The sequence below is a fragment of the Artibeus jamaicensis genome, unplaced genomic scaffold (assembly GCF_021234435.1).
Source record: "Artibeus jamaicensis isolate MK-2021 breed Jamaican fruit bat unplaced genomic scaffold, CSHL_Jam_final contig_384, whole genome shotgun sequence".
NCBI lineage: Eukaryota > Metazoa > Chordata > Mammalia > Chiroptera > Phyllostomidae > Artibeus > Artibeus jamaicensis.
The window spans coordinates 6,765,393-6,784,209 of record NW_026521810.1 but is presented as its reverse complement, the minus strand read 5'-3'; the positions used below and the strand labels follow the sequence as shown (position 1 = coordinate 6,784,209).

Genomic DNA, 18,817 nt, shown 5'->3' with positions numbered 1-18,817 from the left:
AGTTTTGTCTTCATGCTAAAACAGGAGAATTACTAGGAGAAGTGATACAATTTATATTTATATTTTGGGAAGATGTCTAGCTCCTCTCCAGCTGGATTCGAGGGGCAGAAGGGACATGAGTAGACCATTTGGGGGTTATGGCACAGTGTGGTGGTGAATGGGCAGCAAGTGTCACCTTCAGGAAAACAAAACCAGAGCCAGCCTGCCTGGGATTAACCTTGTCTCCACTGGCTGCTAAGTGTGGAATGCTGACCAAAGTTCTTGACCTTGCTCTCATTTTCTTCATCTGGCACACACCTCGGGTCAGCGTGAGTATGATTTACTGAGTGAGTGTGGTAGGTGTGTGAGAGATGATGATGATGACTCTCGGGAAGTGGAGGTAGAGCTGAGAGAGGTAAAACCAACACTATTTGGTGATGGATCAGATATGGCAGGGGAGGGAGAGTGGGGTGTCTGTGGTAGTGACATTCGGTCAGGTCGGGAATGCTAAAAGCACATCAGGTCTGGAGGAGTTTGTGGGTTTCGCTTGATTACCCTGAGTAGTCTTCTAACTGGTAGCACGAGAAAAGTGCCGTCCTTTCTTCCACCTCAACCTGGAGTAAATAAGTGAACTTGTGTTCCAGGGACCCTACCTCACTTCCACACTCTGCACAGTCCTTACCGCTGCCATTAAATGAGCCAGTAGGTGTCACCAGTGACCAAGAAAAGATGTGACTGCCATCTTGTCCTTAGGTGTGGTTCCATACTTTTCACTATACCTTTCCCTGTTCTCCTCTGTGAGAACCTACAATGAAGATTGGAATTTTATTCAGAATGATAGAAGTTATTTTATCCCAAAATAATAGAATTTATGAAATTAATTTATGTCAACTTTCCAAATTGAGAAGTTAGAACAAATACTGATGCTATTGACTTAAAAGAGTACTTCTTTAGTAAATCTAAGCCTAGTTACAAATAAAAAGTGTTTTTGTGAAACTAATTAGCAAGACACTGCTTGCTTCTAACAATGGCTGAGTAATCTTTTCTCAGAACAACTCGCTCAGTGGTGACAACTGTAAATTCTGGGTGATATACAAAAAGCAACTATCTGAAGTCACCAAAAAGCATCTAAAAGAAGGCAGATGCTATGGAAGAGTCTGCAATTGTTAGTCTGCTGGGATTTTCTCTCTTTAACTCTTCTCTTTTTCATTTATCTGTGTCTTTTTCCTTCCTTGATGCATATTTCTTGGACATACTTTCTCCATCTCTTCTGAATTATCTGTAGTGCTGTGCAGCGGATCTCTCTGTTCGGCGTTTTAGTGGTTGCTCCGGGTGTTAGTTGTACACAGGTAACTCACCACAGTCTCTGAGTGTCTCCATTCCAGTGTGAGTCATGAATAGAACCCTCACCTCCCTTTAATTGTCGTTGCTCTGTCTCCTTTCTAATGTAGTTGCTGTAACCACTTCCCTTCCATACCTTGAGAACCACATCACACAGTTTTATAATTTTTGTTTCAACAATCAAGCATAACTGAGAAACCTCAAGAGAAAATCTTCTGTACTCTTATTTCCACTCTTTCTGTTACTCTTCCTTCCTTCTTAATAAACAAAGATTCCTTCTTTTATCGAGTCTTTCCTGCTTAGAGAACTTCCTTTAACCATCTTTTTGGACAAGCCTCTGGCCGCTGACCCTCCCAGTTTTCCTTTATCTGAGAATGTTTCTGTTTACCCCTCATCTCTGAAGGATTTTGTCACTGGAGATGGAATTTTGGGTTGGCGATTCTTTTCTTTGGCACTTGGCAAATATTGTACCATTTTCTTCTGGTTTCTGTGATTTCTGACAAGAATCCACTGTCATTAGAATTGTTCCCTCATCAATCAATTGAGCTGGTGTTTCTTTCTTGCTGCTTTTGAGATATTTGTGGTTAGTTTTCAAAAGTTTGTGATGAGTAAACCATGGCACAAATTTCTTGGGTTTATCTTGTTTGGGCTTTATTCCTCTTCTTAAATCTGTAGTTGATATGTTTTGACAGATTTGGGGATTTTTCAGCCATTATTTTCTCTGATACTTTTCAGCTTCACACTCTCCCTTCTTCTGGGACATTATAGCAAATAAAATACAGTCTCACATTGAAAACTAGGTAATGATCAGAAGGAGTTTGTATTCCAGGAGTCCAGTTTGAAAATATGTTATTTTTGGGATAGTTCAAATAAATTCATATATATTAGGTGTTGAAAGAAATGGGGACTTTCTGATGTGGAAAAACCACTTGGCTGCCCATAAGATACTCCTAACTGCCTACCACTAGGGACTTACAGGGTAGTGAATTAAATTTGACCTAAGATGATGTTTGGGATGATTTCTAATTAGTTTTAATGCTTAGTTTTAGAAGTGCTATACTAAAATATTTTTATTGAAAATAATAATTGTCACTTGTCCCTTTGAAGATGTCAATTTTTGGCCATAATTTTACAGATTTGAACTCTTCTTTATAGCTTTGGCTCCTTTTGTGTTTCATTGTTTTATGTATATTGTGGGATTAACTTCTCTAGTAGCATTTTGTGAGATAAATTGCAGGAAGATTATAATTTATGGGCCTAGAGACCTTGAAGAAGACAGAAATGTGTGTGAGAGTTATTCACCCTGTCTGTGTTAGGGGCAAGGGGGTAGACTACACGCGAAATGCTGTTACAGTCATGTTTCTTAAGAGGGCATTGGTACCTGAAATTTCATACTTTTTTGGTGAAAGCTACTTTTCTAGCTCAGATATCAATTTAATGTAATACAAATTTGATCAGAGTCTGAATTTATTTTATTAGTTCCTACTTTGTTTTATAAACAAGTGCTTTAAGTCTTGTTTTTTGTTAATCATTGAAAAAGTTATGTATGTACTTGATGTTAAAAAAATGGCAGAATTCCACAAAGTAAGAGGTGAAAGATCCCCTCTGCCCCTGCTCCACACAGCACAGCCACAGGTAAGTGTTCAGGGTGTGGAAGTGGTGATGTTTCAGAGAGCTTTCTACGTGCTTTCAAATGGCAAACTCTCATTTCAGGTTCTAAGCAACATTCATACAGTCAGAGCCACGTGGCAAACTAAAAAGCCCAAAACATGGACCTTTTCTCCCCAGGTGAGTCATCTGCTGAGTGAATGGAATGAAACATGAATTTCCTTTCCCCGTTAAGTGTTATATAATTAATTTCTAAGTTTGGGATACTCTAAGTCAAAGAGTATTTATGAAATGACATAGTTATATTTAGCACAGAATATATCATGTTTTTCAGACCATATGATGCATATAGGTTTTAGAGAAGCAAAATAGGAAAAAAATTCTGAAGCAAAAAACATGTTTAATAACATATTTAATATTTAATATTTAATAACACAAATAACATAATATTTCACCAATGTAAATGTAAACAGAACTCAACAGCAGCATTAACAACCATTATTCCTTCCAAATTTGGGGAAGGAAAAGTGTGTCTTATAGTTCAAAAAATATGGTATGTAGTCACTTTGCATTATTAAGTTATTTGATGTTCTTTGAAATTTTGAGAAAAATTACTTAAATTCCTGACTCAGCAAAGTTATAATTCCTATGAATCAATCCATTCAATGGATTTCAGGGTTCCTTTCTAAAAAATGTCCTCTGATGAAAAATAAAAATAGGATAACATTTAGGAAACGTTTTTAAAAAATGAAGTCTCCCACTGTGTTAATGAGAGCTGTGCTTTTTGCAGATAAAATCAAGGGCAACACCTAGGCGACTGGGATGTCGGCCCAGAGGTGGTCCAGACTAGGACAAACAGGCCCAGGGCGAGGCTGGGTGGTTCCAGAGCACTGAGTCAATGCACAGGGGCCAGTGAAGACAAAGATGTCTTATGTTCTTTTTTTTTCTTGTAGTTTAAGTTGTGTTTATTGGTGCTTCTTGCAGTAAGAGAGACTAGTCAACACGGGGAATCAGGAAAGAGGTGTTAGGAAGGGCTCGTTATGGGATTAGACCTTGTGTTAGGGTTTTTTAAAAAAGGTTTTATTTAGTTATTTTTATTATTAAAAGATTTTACCTTTTAGAGAGAGGAAGGGAGGGAGAGAGGGGGGGAGAAAACATCAGCATGCAGTTGCCTCCCGTGCGCCCCCCACTGGGGATCTGGCCCACAACCCAGGCATGTGCCCCAGACTGAGGACGGAACCAGTGATCCCCTGATTCGCAGGTTGGCACTCAGTCCACTGAGCCACACGAGCCAGGGCTATTTACTTGTTTTTAGAGAGAGGTGAAGGGAGGGTGAAAGAAAGGGAGAGAATTACGAGTGTGTGGTTGTCTTTTCCACGCCCCCTACTGGGGACCTAGCCTGCAGCCCAGGCATGTGCGCTGACTGGGAATTGAACCTGTGACCCTTTGATTAGCAGGCTGGTGCTCAATCCACTGAGCTACACCAGCGAGGGCTGTGTTAGAATTTTGAGTGTCTACTGAAGCTTTGAATTGTGTGCTCTCAGAAAGTGGAGCAATTCTATAATTTGATATCTTAATAAGTTTATCTGGGATGCAGAAGGAACAAGTGAGCTTAAAACTCTGATAAAGGAACAGCAGTCATTGATGTTAGCTGGGAGAGTGCCATATTTGATCATTTTTGTGGTTTGTTTTCTGTGTGTATCTGTTTTATCTGTGCTCAGACATGGTTATAAAGTGGTTCTGTCTCTGTCTTGCTCCATCCTAGTCATAGAGAAGTCTTTTCTGATGCTGATGTTCTGTGAAATGGTTTCTATTCAGTAGGAGAAGCCCTGGCATAGCTGTGGGGCCAACCCAGCTCCCAGCAGACAGCTGTCAGGCCTCCTTTTTCCTTTTTTTCTTTCTAAATATATGCACATGTGTCTGTAACCATATTTAGGATCATCTGTTGCCTTATTGTCATGTTTATTTTCTATAATGTCTGTGTTCTTTTGATCAGTTGTCTGTAGTTTATTTTACTTTATTTTTTTCTTCCTCCAAGTTATCATTGCTTTAGTGTTTACTCCCCTGCCACTCTAGTTCCTGTGTGTCACTGCCCCTAAGAATGGTTATTAACTTCTCGTGGCATCAACAGATTGTAAACCAAGCCCTGTATGGGTGGCTCAGTTGGTTGGGGCATTGTCCCCCTCACCAAAAATGTTGTGGGTTTGATCCATGGTCAGGACGCACACCTCGGCTATAGGTTTGATCTTCAGCTGGGAGGTGTACAGGAGACAGCTGATTGATGTTTCTCACATCCATGTTTTTCTCTCTCTCTGCACCCCCTCTCTAAAATCAATAAACATATCCTAGGGTAAAGACTAAAAATAAAAAAAGATCAAAAGATCGTAAAACAAGACAGAGGTTCGGTGAGAGGGCACCGGGCACCGTGCCTGTGGGCTGGGTGTCCACGTGTGCCTAGCACACAGCTCCTGCAACCCCGTCATCCTCTGAGCACCCTTCTGCTTGTATTTTGGCACAAAACTTCACCATTCTGATATGACATTTCTGTGTGTGAAGTGTTCGGGTAGAATTTTCTAATGTTTTTTTTGGCCATAAAGTTGAACTTTTTGGAAGGATAAATAGTAAGTATATATTATTTTGTTGAATGAAATTAAGCATCTGTTGTTAGGTGCAAGGCACTCTTTCTAGGTATTGTGGGAACTTAAATGGTACTAGAGAAGAAACCTATACACATATAGTAAGAGTGCCTTTATTTATGGAGATCTAACAGTGTGCATTATCTCATGTAATCCTTGGGGTACCCCATGGGGTAGGTGCTATTGATAACCGTCTCCATGACAACGTGTAACAGTTGTGGGATTCCAGGTGCTGTGGAAGCACAGAAGAGGGTGAACTTAATTATAGGTGCAGGAAGGTTTTGTAGAAGAGAAACGAGACCTTGAAGGATGGGTGAGATTTTATAGGCAGGAAAGAGGGATGTGGTTGTTCTGAGAGAGGGAATAGAATGAGCATAAGGTAAGGGAAAGGGGATTTTACAGGGCACGCTTCAGGAAAGGTGACCTTAGTTCTGTTTACAAAGAACAATGGTTAGTATAAAGGTCTTATATGTGCAGATGATTTTTGTCACACCTCCAAGGATCTAGGCATAGTACTTGTTTTACTTAACCTCTCTAAGGAGAGGGTAAGTGAAGTTAAAAGTATTTCCCTTTAAAACAAAGTTAAAGTTTTAAGTTTCAAATCATTGGTGTAGATAAGTCTAGTCCATCTGCTTTTTGTTTCCTTCAAAAGACCTTTACGGTGGTGCAAAAGCATAAGCCACGTACAGGTGAATGGGGCCAAAACTTCCCTCCCAGTTTTAATTTTTATTGGTAACATTGGTTTTCTTATTGTTTCAGGTTACTGGCACCTTGCCATGCTTGCTTGATGGTGATTGTTTTATCAGGTCCAATTCTTCATCTCCAGATCTTGGCATATTATTTGAACTTGGAATTTCTTATATTCGCAATGTATGTCAGTTGAAAGAAAAAGCTTTCTAATGTATTATATTAGTTAAAAAAGATTTTTTAAAGCCTGTATTTATAAGTAAAATAATTGATATTTTTGTGTGTGATAGAATTTTAGTTCTTGAGGAATGGGAATGGTAGTGATTTAAATTTTATAAATGTGTTGCTTGTGCGGTAGCATTTAATATTAAAGTATAGAAGATGCTCATGGTCACTAATCACGGGAAATGCAAATCAGAACCACAAACTATCACCTCACACTGTCAGGGTGGCTGTTATAAAAAAGACAAGAAGTAGGCAGTGTTGGTGAGGCTGTGGAGAAAAGGGAACCCGCGTGTAGTTGTCGTTGGTGGGACTGTAAATTGGTGCAGCCACTATGGAAAACAATGTGGAAGGTCCTCAGAAAATTAAAAATCGAATTACCATGTAACCCAGCACTTTAACTTCTGGGCATTTAATCCAAAGAAATCTAACCCACTAATTTGAAAAGATGAATGCATCCCTGTGTTTATTGCAGCATTATTTACAATAGTCAAGATATGGAAATAACTTGGGTGTTCATCAGTAGATGACCAGATAAAGAAGATGTGGTACTTACAGGGTCCGGCAGAAGTAATGCCTGCCCGAGTGTGGTTGGTAGGGTAGTAATATGGATGTAATAATTTATCATTTTAACTTGAACATTGCACCTAAAATGTCACATGGTGTGTTTGAGTAGGGTATTGTTATATTACAGAATTTCATTCTTATAATTTTGTTATAAAAGATTTTGAAATAAAAAAGGGGTGTTATTTGTGTCAGACCCTGTATATACAATGGAATGTTATTCAGCCATAAAGAAGAATTAAATCTTGATATTTGCAAAAACATAGATTGTCCTCAGGGGCATTATGCTAAGTGAAATAACACAGAGAAAGGCGAATACCATATGATTTCACTTATATGTGGAATCTAAAAATAACAAAAACCAATCTCATAGGTACAGATGACAAACAGATTGATGGTTGCCAGGTGTGGTGTGTGAAAATGTAGAAAGGAAAAAAGTGATGTCATTACTGAGCAACACCAGAAAGGCTTACTATCCAATGATTTGTGACCAAAAGAAAGAACCTTTTTAAACAAGCAAAATAGCCTCAATATTTACTGAAAGAACAGTGGCAACAAAGCCATAGCTCAATTTTTAGAGGACATCTGCAAATAATATATAATTTACACCTAGATGAAGTATGCCACAATTCAGCAGCTATTACCTATAATCCTAAACATGACTAAGAGCTTAGAAGGTGAAAAAAGTAAAACAAACCAATGTATTTCCATTAAAAAGATTTTTGTGAGGCCCCACTCAGAAATATTCATCAGTATCTGAATAGCTGGGTGAGACATATGGCCACCTCTAGCTGAAAAATATCTGGAAAGGAAGTATTTTTTAGCTGGGCATATTGCCCTTCCATTCTTGAAAAAAAAAATCAGTGTTCTCATAGTAGTGAAAAAGGGGGGGAAATATTGAGCAGGAGAAAATAAAAATAAATAAGAGTGTATTTGTTTATATTTATAGCTTGAGTGAACTCCAGTGCTTTAAAAAGAATGAAAATATGGAAAGGATGGGACTCTGCAGGAAGTGGTAGAAAATTTTTGGTGGCATTCCACCACAGCGGTTTGTGTCTTAATGGGCCATTTATTCTTTGTGCATGTGGGTTCAAACTAAGGGCTCTGGGAGGGCGGTGGTTTTTAAAGGGAACTCCAGAAACTTGGATTAACTTAACATCATATAAACCACTGAACCAGTGAGTGTTGGTCTGTAATATTAATCATCCACCCCTGTAGTCTAATAGCTTGAAGGTGTTCCATGTACACTGGTGGTCATGAGCCCACTCTTCTTACACTGATGGTGTTGCACCGTCCTTGCATTTCTCTAAGGCAGATTCCTCTGTATCTGTTGTATGGGTAGGACAGGAGAGAGTGTGTCCCCTGTGTGAGCCCTAGTGGCCTCTGACAGTTGACAGCTGGGCAAAGTTCTGAGCAGAAAGACCCTTGAATAATTTGACTTTATCTGTCAGGGAAACAAGGCTTCATGGTCTCATATGGTGTCGATGTGATCTGAGCACATTCTATCACACACGTCACTCAAGAGACTGGAGCAGCAGCTGCCACATCGTCCTAAGGATTTTCAAGAGTAATTTAACTTGACAGGCCTTGGCATCACCAGGTGGGCTGCAGGCACAGGGACTCTGCTGTGCTTCACTTCATTTTCTTGTGAAGAACTTTAAAGTGAATACTAGGTTTTTTCTTTAAAAGGTATGTGCTTATAAATTTGACTGCTTCTGATATGGTTTCATCTGCCTTTTTTTATTTCCTAGTCAACTGGTGAAAGAGGAGAATTAAGCTGTGGCTGGGTATTTCTTAAACTTTTTGATGCAAGTGGAATTCCTATTCCAGCAAAGTAAGTTGGCTGTATATTCCTTGCAAATGAGTAATTTTTAGAATCTAGATACCTCAGGTTTGTGGAGTGTATCTATTAGCATTTCACAAACCTGTGGGGAGAGGGATTTAATGATTTTAATATTCCTTTAGGCAGCATGTGAAAACAGTCTCCTGCTAGGCAGGAGATGTGACATGTCGCAAAGGGATGTTGAAGTGCGTTTGTACCCGCTGTCTGCCGAGGACGATCTTCAGTAGTTGCCTCTGGAATTAGCAATTTTCACAGCGCTGACATAGAGCCCCGGTCCCTCCACGGAGGGACAGCGGAGTCCCGTCCGCCCTGTGTGGCTCCTCCTCCCTCCCACAGGAGGCGCAGCGGGACCGGCAGGGCAGCCACGCAGGAAGGCTGCAGACTCAGCACCAAAGGCAGACTGGAGGGCGGGGCAAATTAGTTTACAGTGTGAGTGTGTGAAACAGAACTATTCTTGTATTATTTATTACTGTATTATTTTATATATGAACAACTGTAAACCTACTTTTGCCATACTCTGTGTATACATGACAGGAGATTATTATCCCTAATATAAAAAGAGCTCTCAAAAATCGAGAAGACAGTTTAAATTTTAAAGTGGCCATACACATAGAAATCCAAGCCTGGGATATAAACAGGAAATTCACACAGAGATACAGCTGGGCAGTCAGGAGGAGGATGAAGAAGACCCAGATTTGCACAAAATTTGGGGCTCTAGTTCCCCTGTGTCTTTGTAATTAAGTCACAGTTTCCTCCAGTATTAGAATGGGGGGGGTGTGTCATAGTTTCTAACGCCAAAGGTTTAAGTCAGGATATGCTTCCTCCTCCACCTCTACTGAAGCCACAGGGTGGACAGGACACCCTTACCACAGGACAGAGGTGGAAACCCTGACTCCACTAGTCCTCCCATGTCCCCCCGCAGAAGGGGGTGGGGGACTTTATCATCCCTATTCTGTACCCCCCCCAGAAGATGTAGAAGCCCAACCTAATTATGATTTGGGGTTTGGGGTTTGAATAATGTTCAGAGTTTTAGTTGTACTTAGTTGGAGGGAAAGGTATGTCTATTCAATCTTTTCTAAAGTGAAGTCACAGCTATTTTCTTAAATGAGGTAGAGGCCTGTGTGTTGATACAGAAACATTTCCAGTGTATATTATTATATGAAAAAAGCGAGTAGCAGAATAGTATGTACACTGTGACTCCACTTCAGTTCATGAGAAACTGTGCATATGTGGTGGGTTTGTGTGAATGGGTCCCCCGGCCTGCCCCTGAGCAGCAAGGAGTGGGGGTTAAACAGGCCTTTCACCTTCTGTTTTCTACACTTCAGCCATTGGCAACTTGAAAAGACAGTGTTCAGTTTGAGATTAACTGCTGTGTGTATTCGTTTGCATTTGCATAAGAGAAAGATAGGGCCAGGGGCTACCAAACTAGAGGGGGATGGGAGGGAGGTAGCTTTCATTTTTCACTTACAGTTTCTATGCCATTCAAATTTGTTACAACAATCAACATGTAACTTGTTTAAAAAAGATTTTATTTATTCAACCTTGGCTGGTGTGGCTCAGTGGATTGAGTGCTGACCTGTGAACCAAAGGGTCACTGATTCGATTCCCAGTCAGGGCCCATGCCTGGGTTGTGGCCCCAGCAGAGGGCGCACGAGAGGCAAGCACACACTGATGTTTCTCTCCCACTCTCCCTCCTTTCCCCTCTCTTTAAAAATAAATAAAATATTTTATGTATTCACTTTTAGAGAGGGGAGGGAGGCAGAAGGAGAGGGAGAGAAACATCAATGTACAAGAGATACATCGACTGGTTGCCTCTTGTAGGCAACCAACTGGGGACGTGGCCTGAAACCCAGGCATGTGCCCTGCCTGGGAATCAAACTGGCAACTTTTTGGCTTGTAGGCTGGCACTCAGTCCACTGAAACACACTGACCCACACATGTAACTTTTATATTTTAAAAATAGTATGAAATCATAATGGCTTTAATTGAAATGATGATTTAAAATGTTTTAAAAATCATTTAAAATAAGTCATTGAAGGCAAAATACTTTAATGACATCAATAATCTTTCTCATGTTAATGTGGAAAGATATATTTCTACTGTTAATAGTTAAAAAAGAAAGAGACCTTATTTACCGAGATGATGCCCCACAGAAGGATTAACTTTCATTCTCGATGATCAGTGAAAGAAATAAAATATCTGTGAGTGCGTCTGTGCTAAAAAATAATTGACTTGTGACTCCAGTGTTTCAAAGTGTTCGTTACAGCCTACCACTCTTTTTAGGACTTACGAGCTCTTCTTGAATGGTGGCACCCCTGCTGAAAAAGGTGTAGAAGTGGACCCGTCAGTATCCAGAAGAGGTACAGCTCTTATTGTTCACTTTCCTTCCTTTCCTTTGAGATCAAGCAAACACAAGAGGCATCAGAGAAGTTAGCGATATTCTAATATGTAAATAGTAAATTTGCATTTAAAAATGTCATTCAACATTAAAATCTTGGTTGTTTTATCCGTGTGCCTATTTTCTTGGTAGCACACAGGAGACTCTGCTGTAGGTAATGAGGAAGTATGAGGACCCTCATTTGCTCCTTCTCATTGAACACTCAGCTACGTTAATAAGCAGGCTAACTCAGAGATTGCCTATCACTAGTCAAATTGTGTAGACATTTGAAGTTGGGTTGTATATGCCAAGCTGCCCTCCAGAAATATCGAGCACCTTCATTTATTGTGTTCACTGACCTGGCACAGTCCCAGACAGTGGGAGTGGAGAGTCTGACCAATGTGGTCCTTGCCTTGTGCAGCTCAGAGCCCGACGGTGCTGAAACTCCCTGTTCGGTGCTCAGACCTGCCCGCCTTGTGTCATGACTCAGGACGCTGCTGCTGTCCCAGCCGTGCCAGTCTCCCCTTCTTGGGACAGGAAGGAGTTGGGGGCCTGGGATGCAGGTGGTTTGACCTAAAGTCAGACATGCTTTTTAAACTTCCCCTTTTTCTCTGTAATCCAGCAACAACAATGTAACTTTCAGGAGCAGGTACTGGTGCTGAAATACTTTATTGTATTATAATACTTTGGGTATTTTTTAAATTAAAATTAAAATACTTTGTTTTGTTACACTCACTGTCCCTAGCACTGAAAACTTTTTACACTTATTACCTTTTATTAAGCACATGGGAGTGTTTTCTACCAGATGATGACAATGAGGAGGCAACCGCAGCTTCTAGTAAAACTGAGGTCTTTGAACAGAAGATCAAGAGACCTACTGAGGTTGGTAAAGCTCCTACCTGTCTGGGGGACACAGTGTGTGAGACCATCTCCGCTTTCAGCTTCTCCTCCCACATGGCTATCTGCTGTTGGTTATATTTCTTTATTAACTCGTCTGCCAAAGATCAGTAGGGAAAGGGAAATACAATACAGTGATCCCTCACCTATTGCGGGAGTTACGTTCCAGAGACCCCTGTGATAGATGAAAATCTGTGAAGTAGTGGCGTTATATTTATTTTATTATTTGTATATATTTTAAGGTTTTATAAACCCTTCCCACACTCCTATAAACCTTTCCCACTCCCTTATTAACCTTTCTCACGGTCTTATAAACACTTCAAATGCTCTTAAACATTTTCTACACTCTTAAACCAACGTAATTTTATTTATTTATTTATTTATTTATTTATTTATTTAATTTTTTAAACTGATAACATTTTTATTAATTTATCTTCACATTCTATGGACGATATTTACTAGTCTCACTTTAATAAAACACAGCTAAAAATAAAATGAAAGATTCATACCTGTACAGAGATTTTCATGTAAGCTCTCAACAGTTAAAAGCAAGTTCTTTTCCATAATTAATCCAAATACAGCCAACCAATGTTTTTTAAAGCATTGTATTAAATGCATCAGAGTCCATGGTAGTTTCAAGTACAGCATCTAAAAAGTATTTAGAAAAAATTAGTATCTAATGATTTATTTATTTTTCCTATTTTTTTTTAAGTACAGTTTTCCTTTGAACAACATGGGTTAGAACTATGCAGGTCAGTTAATTGTGGAGTTTTTCAATAAATACATATGGTTCTGTAAATGTATTTTCTTTTCCTTATGATTTTCTTTTCTTTTTTTATTTTTAAAATTTTATTGATTACGCCATTACATTGTTCTATTTCCCCCCTCCGTTCCCCTCCACCCTGCATACCCCTCCCCCACCATTTCCCCCACTTTAGTTCATGAACGCATGTCTCAAGTTCTTTAGATTCTGTATTTCCCCTACTATTCTTACCCTCCCCCTATTTTCTATCTACTGTCTGTGCTACTTATTTTCTGTACCTTCTCCCCCTTTCTCCTCCTCCCACTCCCCTGTTGCTAACCCTCCATGTGATCTTCATTTCTATGGTTCACTCCTGATCTAGCTGTCCTCTTAATTTGCTTTTGTTTTAGGTGTGGTTGTTGATAACTGTGAGTTTGCTGTCCTTTCACTGTTCATCTTTTTTATCTTCTTTTTCTTAGGTAAGTCCCTTTAACATTTCATATAAGAAGGGCTTGGTGATGATGAACTCCTTGAATTCAATCTTATCTGAGAAGCAGTTTATCTGTCCTTCCATTCTAAATGAAAGTTTTGCTGGATAGAGCAATCTTGGTTGTAGGTCTTTGGTTTTCATGACTTGGAATACTTCTTTCCAGCCCCTTCTTGCCTGTAAGGTCTCTTTTGAGAAATCCGCTGACAGTCTGATGGGAACTCCTTTGTAGGTGACTGTCCCCTTATCTCTTTCTGCTTCTAGAATTCTCTCTTTCATTTTAATCTTGGCTAATGTAATGATGATGTGCCTTGGTGTCCAGCTTCTTTGGGACTCTCTGAGCTTCCTGGATTTCCTGGAAGTCTATTTCCTTTGCCAGATTGGGGAAATTCTCCTTTATTATTTGTTCAAGTAAGTTTTCCACTGGTGGCTGTTCCTCTTCCCCTTCTGGTACCCCTATAATTCAGATGTTGGAGCGTTTAAAGATGTCTTGGAAGTTCCTAAGCCTCTCCTCATTTTTTTGAATTCTTGTTTCTTCATATTTTTCTGTTTGGTCATTTTTTCCTTCCTTCTGGTCTACTCCCTTGATTTGAGTCCCAGTTTCCTTTCCATTACTGTTGGTTTCCTGTGCACTACCATTTATTTCAATTAGTTTAGCCTTCATATGTTCCTCTAATTTGTGACTAAAATCAACCAGTTCTGTGAGCATCCTGATCACCAGTGTTTTGAACTGTGCATCTGAAAGTTTGGCTATTTCTTCATTGCTTAGGTTTATTGGCTCTGGGGTTCTGAGTTGTTCTTGAGCCATGTTTTTATCTGTTTGTGTCTATTACATATGAGGAGAGGCGCCTTAGGTGTTCCCCAGGGTGGGGCCACCCAGGTCGCTGGTTTGTGACACTGTATGTGGGGGTGGGGTCACAGAGGGAGCAATGGCGGTCCTTTCTGCTCTCCCAGTCCACCTCACTGCTTGCCCCCGCCTGTTTATCTGAGTGCAAATGTGCCAGCCCACCGCCCTGTACCATGCGGTCTCAATGCTCACTTCTTCACTGGTTTATCTGCGCGCAAATGGGCGACTGACCACAGACAGCCAGCCACACCTCTTCCCTGTGTCCACTCATAGCTAGCCCGCACCTAGGATCCGTGCCCTCAGCTGCCTGGGTCGGGGGATCTTTTCTGCCTGACCCGCTCCGCTGCTGGCTTCACCTCTCTCACCAATTTAGCTGAGCAGTTCATTGTTTTCTGACTCTGTATTGTTGATTTTCTGTGTGGTTTGATTGCATTTATTGTTGTTAAAACTTTATTGTTTTTAGATTTGGTTGTGTGAGGATTCAAAGTGTTTCCACCTACGCCTCCATCTTGGCGGAAGTCAAACCTACGTAATTTTAACAACATATAAAATTCTATATGGGTACTCACCAGTGAAGTATACGTAGTAGTAAAGTTCAGATTACCTTACTCATTTTTTTAAAGATTCTATTCACTTCCGCCAAGATGGAGAAGTAGGTGGAGGATCCACCTCACCTCTGTGCACAACCAAATCTAAGAACAACTATTTTTAACAGCAGTCACAACCAAGCCACACGGAAAATCGACAATAAGGAGTCCAAAGGACAACTAGATACTCGGCTGGACCGGTACGAGGAGCGAGGCCAGCAGCAGAGCAGGTTAGCAAGAAAAAATTCCCGGGGCGGTGCGCGCAGGCAACCGAGGGCGCTGATCGCCAGCCAGCTGGCTGCCGGAGCGCACAGGGAAGAGGCGCGGTGGGTCGGTCGCGCGCATTTACGTGCGGAGAAACCAGTGAGAAGGGAAACCCGCGTGGTGCAGCAGGCTCGCACAATTAGGATCGGATAAGCAAGCCCGAGGCGTGTGAGTGACTGGATGCGCTGGGCTAGCGGAGAGGAACGCCATTGCTCCCTCTCTGACCCCGCCCCCACACACAGCGTCACAAACCAGCGACCTGGGTCGCCCCGTCCTGGTAAACAACTAAGGCTTCGCTCCGCTCACTTAACAGCACGAATAGACCAAAAATGGCTCTAGGACAACTCAGAGCCCCAGAACCGATAGACCTAAGTGATGAAGAAATAGCCAGTCTTTCAGATGCACAGTTCAAAACACTGGTTATAAGGATCCTTACAGAACTGGTTGATTTTAGTCACAAATTAGAGAAACATATGGAAGCTAAATTAATTGAAATGAATGCTGATACAAAAGATACCAATAGTAATGGAAAGAAAATTGGGACTCAAACCAAGGGAGTGGACCAGAAGGAAGAAAAAAATGATCAAACAGAAAAGAATGAAGAAATAAGAATTCAGAAAAATGAGGAGAAGCTTAGGAACCTCCAGGACATCTTTAAACGTTCCAACATCCGAATTATAGGGGTACCAGAAGGGGGAAAGGCACAACCACCAGTTGAAAAATTATTTGAACAAATAATAAAGGAGAATTTCCCCAATCTGGCAAAGGAAATAGATTTCCAAGAAATCCAGGAAGCTCAGAGAGTCCCAAAGAAGTTGGACTCAAGAAGGAACACACCAAGGCACATCATAATTACATTAGCCAAGATTAAAATGAAGGAGAGAATCCTAGAAGCAGCAAGAAATAAGGGGACAGTCACCTACAAAGGAGTTCCCATCAGACTGTCAGCTGATTTCTCAAAAGAGACCTTCCAGGCAAGAAGGGGCTGGAAAGAGGTATTCCAAGTCATGAAAACCAAAGATCTACAACCAAGATTGCTCTACCCAGCAAAACTTTCATTTAGAATGGAAGGACAGATAAAGTGCTTCTCAGATAAGACCAAATTCAAGGAGTTCATCATCACCAAGCCCTTATTATATGAAATGTTAAAGGGACTTACCTAAGAAAAAGAAGATAAAAAAGATGAACAGTGAAAGGTCAGCAATCTCACAGTTATTAAGAACCACACCTAAAACAAAAGCAAACTAAGAGGATAGCTAAATCAGGAGCAGAACCAAGAAATGAAGATCTCATGGAGGGTTAGCAACAGGGGAGTGGGAGGAGGGGAAGGGGGGAGAAGGTACAGAAAATAAGTAGCACAGACAGTAGATAGAAAATAGATAGGGGGGAGGGTAAGAATAGTAGGGGGAAATACAGAATCTAAAGAATTTGAGACACATGTTCATGAACTAAAGGGGGAAATGGTGGGGGAGGGGTATGCAGGGTGGAGGGGAAGGGAGGGGGAATAGAGCAAATGTAATGGCATAATCAATTAAAAAAAATAAAGATTCTATTCATTTATTTTTAGAGAGAGGTGAAGGAAGGGCAAATGAGAGGGAAGGAAACATGGATGAGCTGCCTCTCAAATGCCCCCAACTGGGGACCTGGGCCATAATCCAGGCAAATACCCTGACTGGGAATTGAACATGTGACCTTTTGGTTTGAGGTATAACACCCAACCTACTGAGCCACACTAGTCAGGGCAGATTAACTTACTCTTCTACTTACTATTAACACGAAGGATAGATTTGGTCGGAAACAGTATAGAAAACTTCTGGCTAAGTGACTTTACCAATCTGTGAGCTTATCTTCAGAGAACATTTTTTAAAAAGATTTTATTCATTCATTCATGCATTTGTTTGTTTATTTATTTATTTAGACTGGGGAAGGGAGGGAGGAAGATAAGGAGAGAAATATGGATGTGAGAGAAAAAAATAGATAGATTGCCTCTCATACGTGCCCTGCTCAGGGACTGAACATGCAACCCAGGCATGTACCCTGATCAGGAATTGAACCGGCAACCTTTTGCTTTGTGGGACAATGTTCAACTGAGCCACACTGGTCAGGGTGAGAAGTTTTTAATGCTCTGCTTGCTGAGGTATAATTAAGTTTATTCCTTTTAGTTTACAATTCCCCTTTGAGTTTTAACAAATGTATACAGTCATGTAACTATCACCACAGGCAACATAGAGAATGTGTCCATTACTCTAAGCAGTTGTGTCTGCCTCCTTGTCTTTGTCGTCAGCACCCCAGCCCATCATTCCTTTGTTTTCTTTCCCAACAGTTCTGCCTTTTCTGCAGTACCTTATAAGTCAGATCATACAGTATGTAGCTTTGTGAGCCTGGCCTTCACTCAGTGTCATGCTTTTCAGATTCATCCGTGCCAATTCATGTGTTAGTAGTTTGTTCTTTTTTGTTTAAATAGCACAGGCTAGGATCCAGACCATCTCAATAAAGCATGTATTGCAATAAAACAAGTCACATGATTTTTTTGGTTTCCCAGTGTATATAAAAGGTATGTTCACACAATACTGTAGTCTATTAAGTGTTTGATAACATATGTCTAAAAACCAATGTACATACCTTAATTTCAAAATGCTAACCATTATATGAGTCTGTTGGGCAAAAGGTCAATAGATTTGCTCAATGCAGGGTTGTCACAAACCTTCAATTTATACAATTTATACAAAATGCAGTAAAATTAAGGCACGCCTGTCTTCATTGGCTAGATGTCCTATAGTGTATTTATTCATTCACTAGTTGATGGACATCTGTGTTGTTTTTAATTTTGGGAAGTTATGGATAAAACTGCTCTAAATATTTGCATATGAGTTTTTTGTATGTGGATGTATGTTTTCATTTCTCATGGGTACAGACACCTGGGAGTGAGGTTGCTAAGGCTTCTAGTGTTCGTTCATTTTATGAGTAGCTGCCAAACTGTTTTCCAAAATGACACCACTTTATACTCTCACCAGCAAAAAGTCCTGGAATTTATGTATAAAAAATTGTGTATTTATTCTTAAGTGTTTAAACTTAAGTCACCTTCAAGGTACTATGCATTTGATGCAATACACCTATTGAGACTTTTATTCTTTTCTTTTTTAATCACAGAGATGAGGACTGGGGGGGGACGGGGGGGGGGGGGGGGGGGGGGGGGGGAAAAAAAAAATAAAAAAAAATAAAATAAAAAAAGAGAAAAAAAAAAAGAAAAAAAAAATTATATTTTGTTGATTATGCTATTACAGTTGTCCAGATTTTTCCCCCTTTGCCCCACCCTCCACTCCCAAGCCCCACTCCCTCAGGCAATCCCCGCACTATTGTTCATGTCCGAGAGTCATGTGTGTAAGTTCTTTGCCTACTCCATTTCCTATACTGTACTTTCCATTCCCATGGCTATTCTGTAACTATCGATTTGTACTTCTTAATCCCTTTACCTCTTCACCCATTCTCCTCTTCCCCTCCATCTGGAAACCATCAAAATGCTTTCCGTATCCATGATTCTATCTCTGTTCTTGTTTGCTTAGTTTATTTGTTAGATTCAATTGTTGATAGGTATGTACTTATTACTATTTCATTGTTCATAATTTTGATCTTATTCTTCTTAAATAAATCCCTTTAACGTTTCTTCTAATAATGGTCTGGTGATTATGAACTCCTTTAAGTTATTTCTTGTCTGAGAACCTCTTTGTCTGCCTTT

The 18,817-nt window shown here is 40.3% G+C and overlaps 1 protein-coding gene across 6 annotated transcripts in view; it reads left to right on the top strand.

The window, feature by feature from the left end:
- Nucleotides 1-18,817, top strand: part of NPHP1 (nephrocystin 1) — an 83,507-nt gene that overhangs the window by 45,694 nt on the left and 18,996 nt on the right. For all 6 annotated transcript variants that reach the window (XM_053664704.1, XM_053664706.1, XM_053664705.1 and 3 more), the window contains 5 exons: nt 3,034-3,108; nt 6,324-6,434; nt 8,789-8,871; nt 11,164-11,240; nt 12,040-12,139. In XM_053664704.1, coding sequence (XP_053520679.1) covers nt 3,034-3,108; nt 6,324-6,434; nt 8,789-8,871; nt 11,164-11,240; nt 12,040-12,139 — 446 coding nt within the window. The remainder of the gene's footprint in view (nt 1-3,033; nt 3,109-6,323; nt 6,435-8,788; nt 8,872-11,163; nt 11,241-12,039; nt 12,140-18,817) is intronic.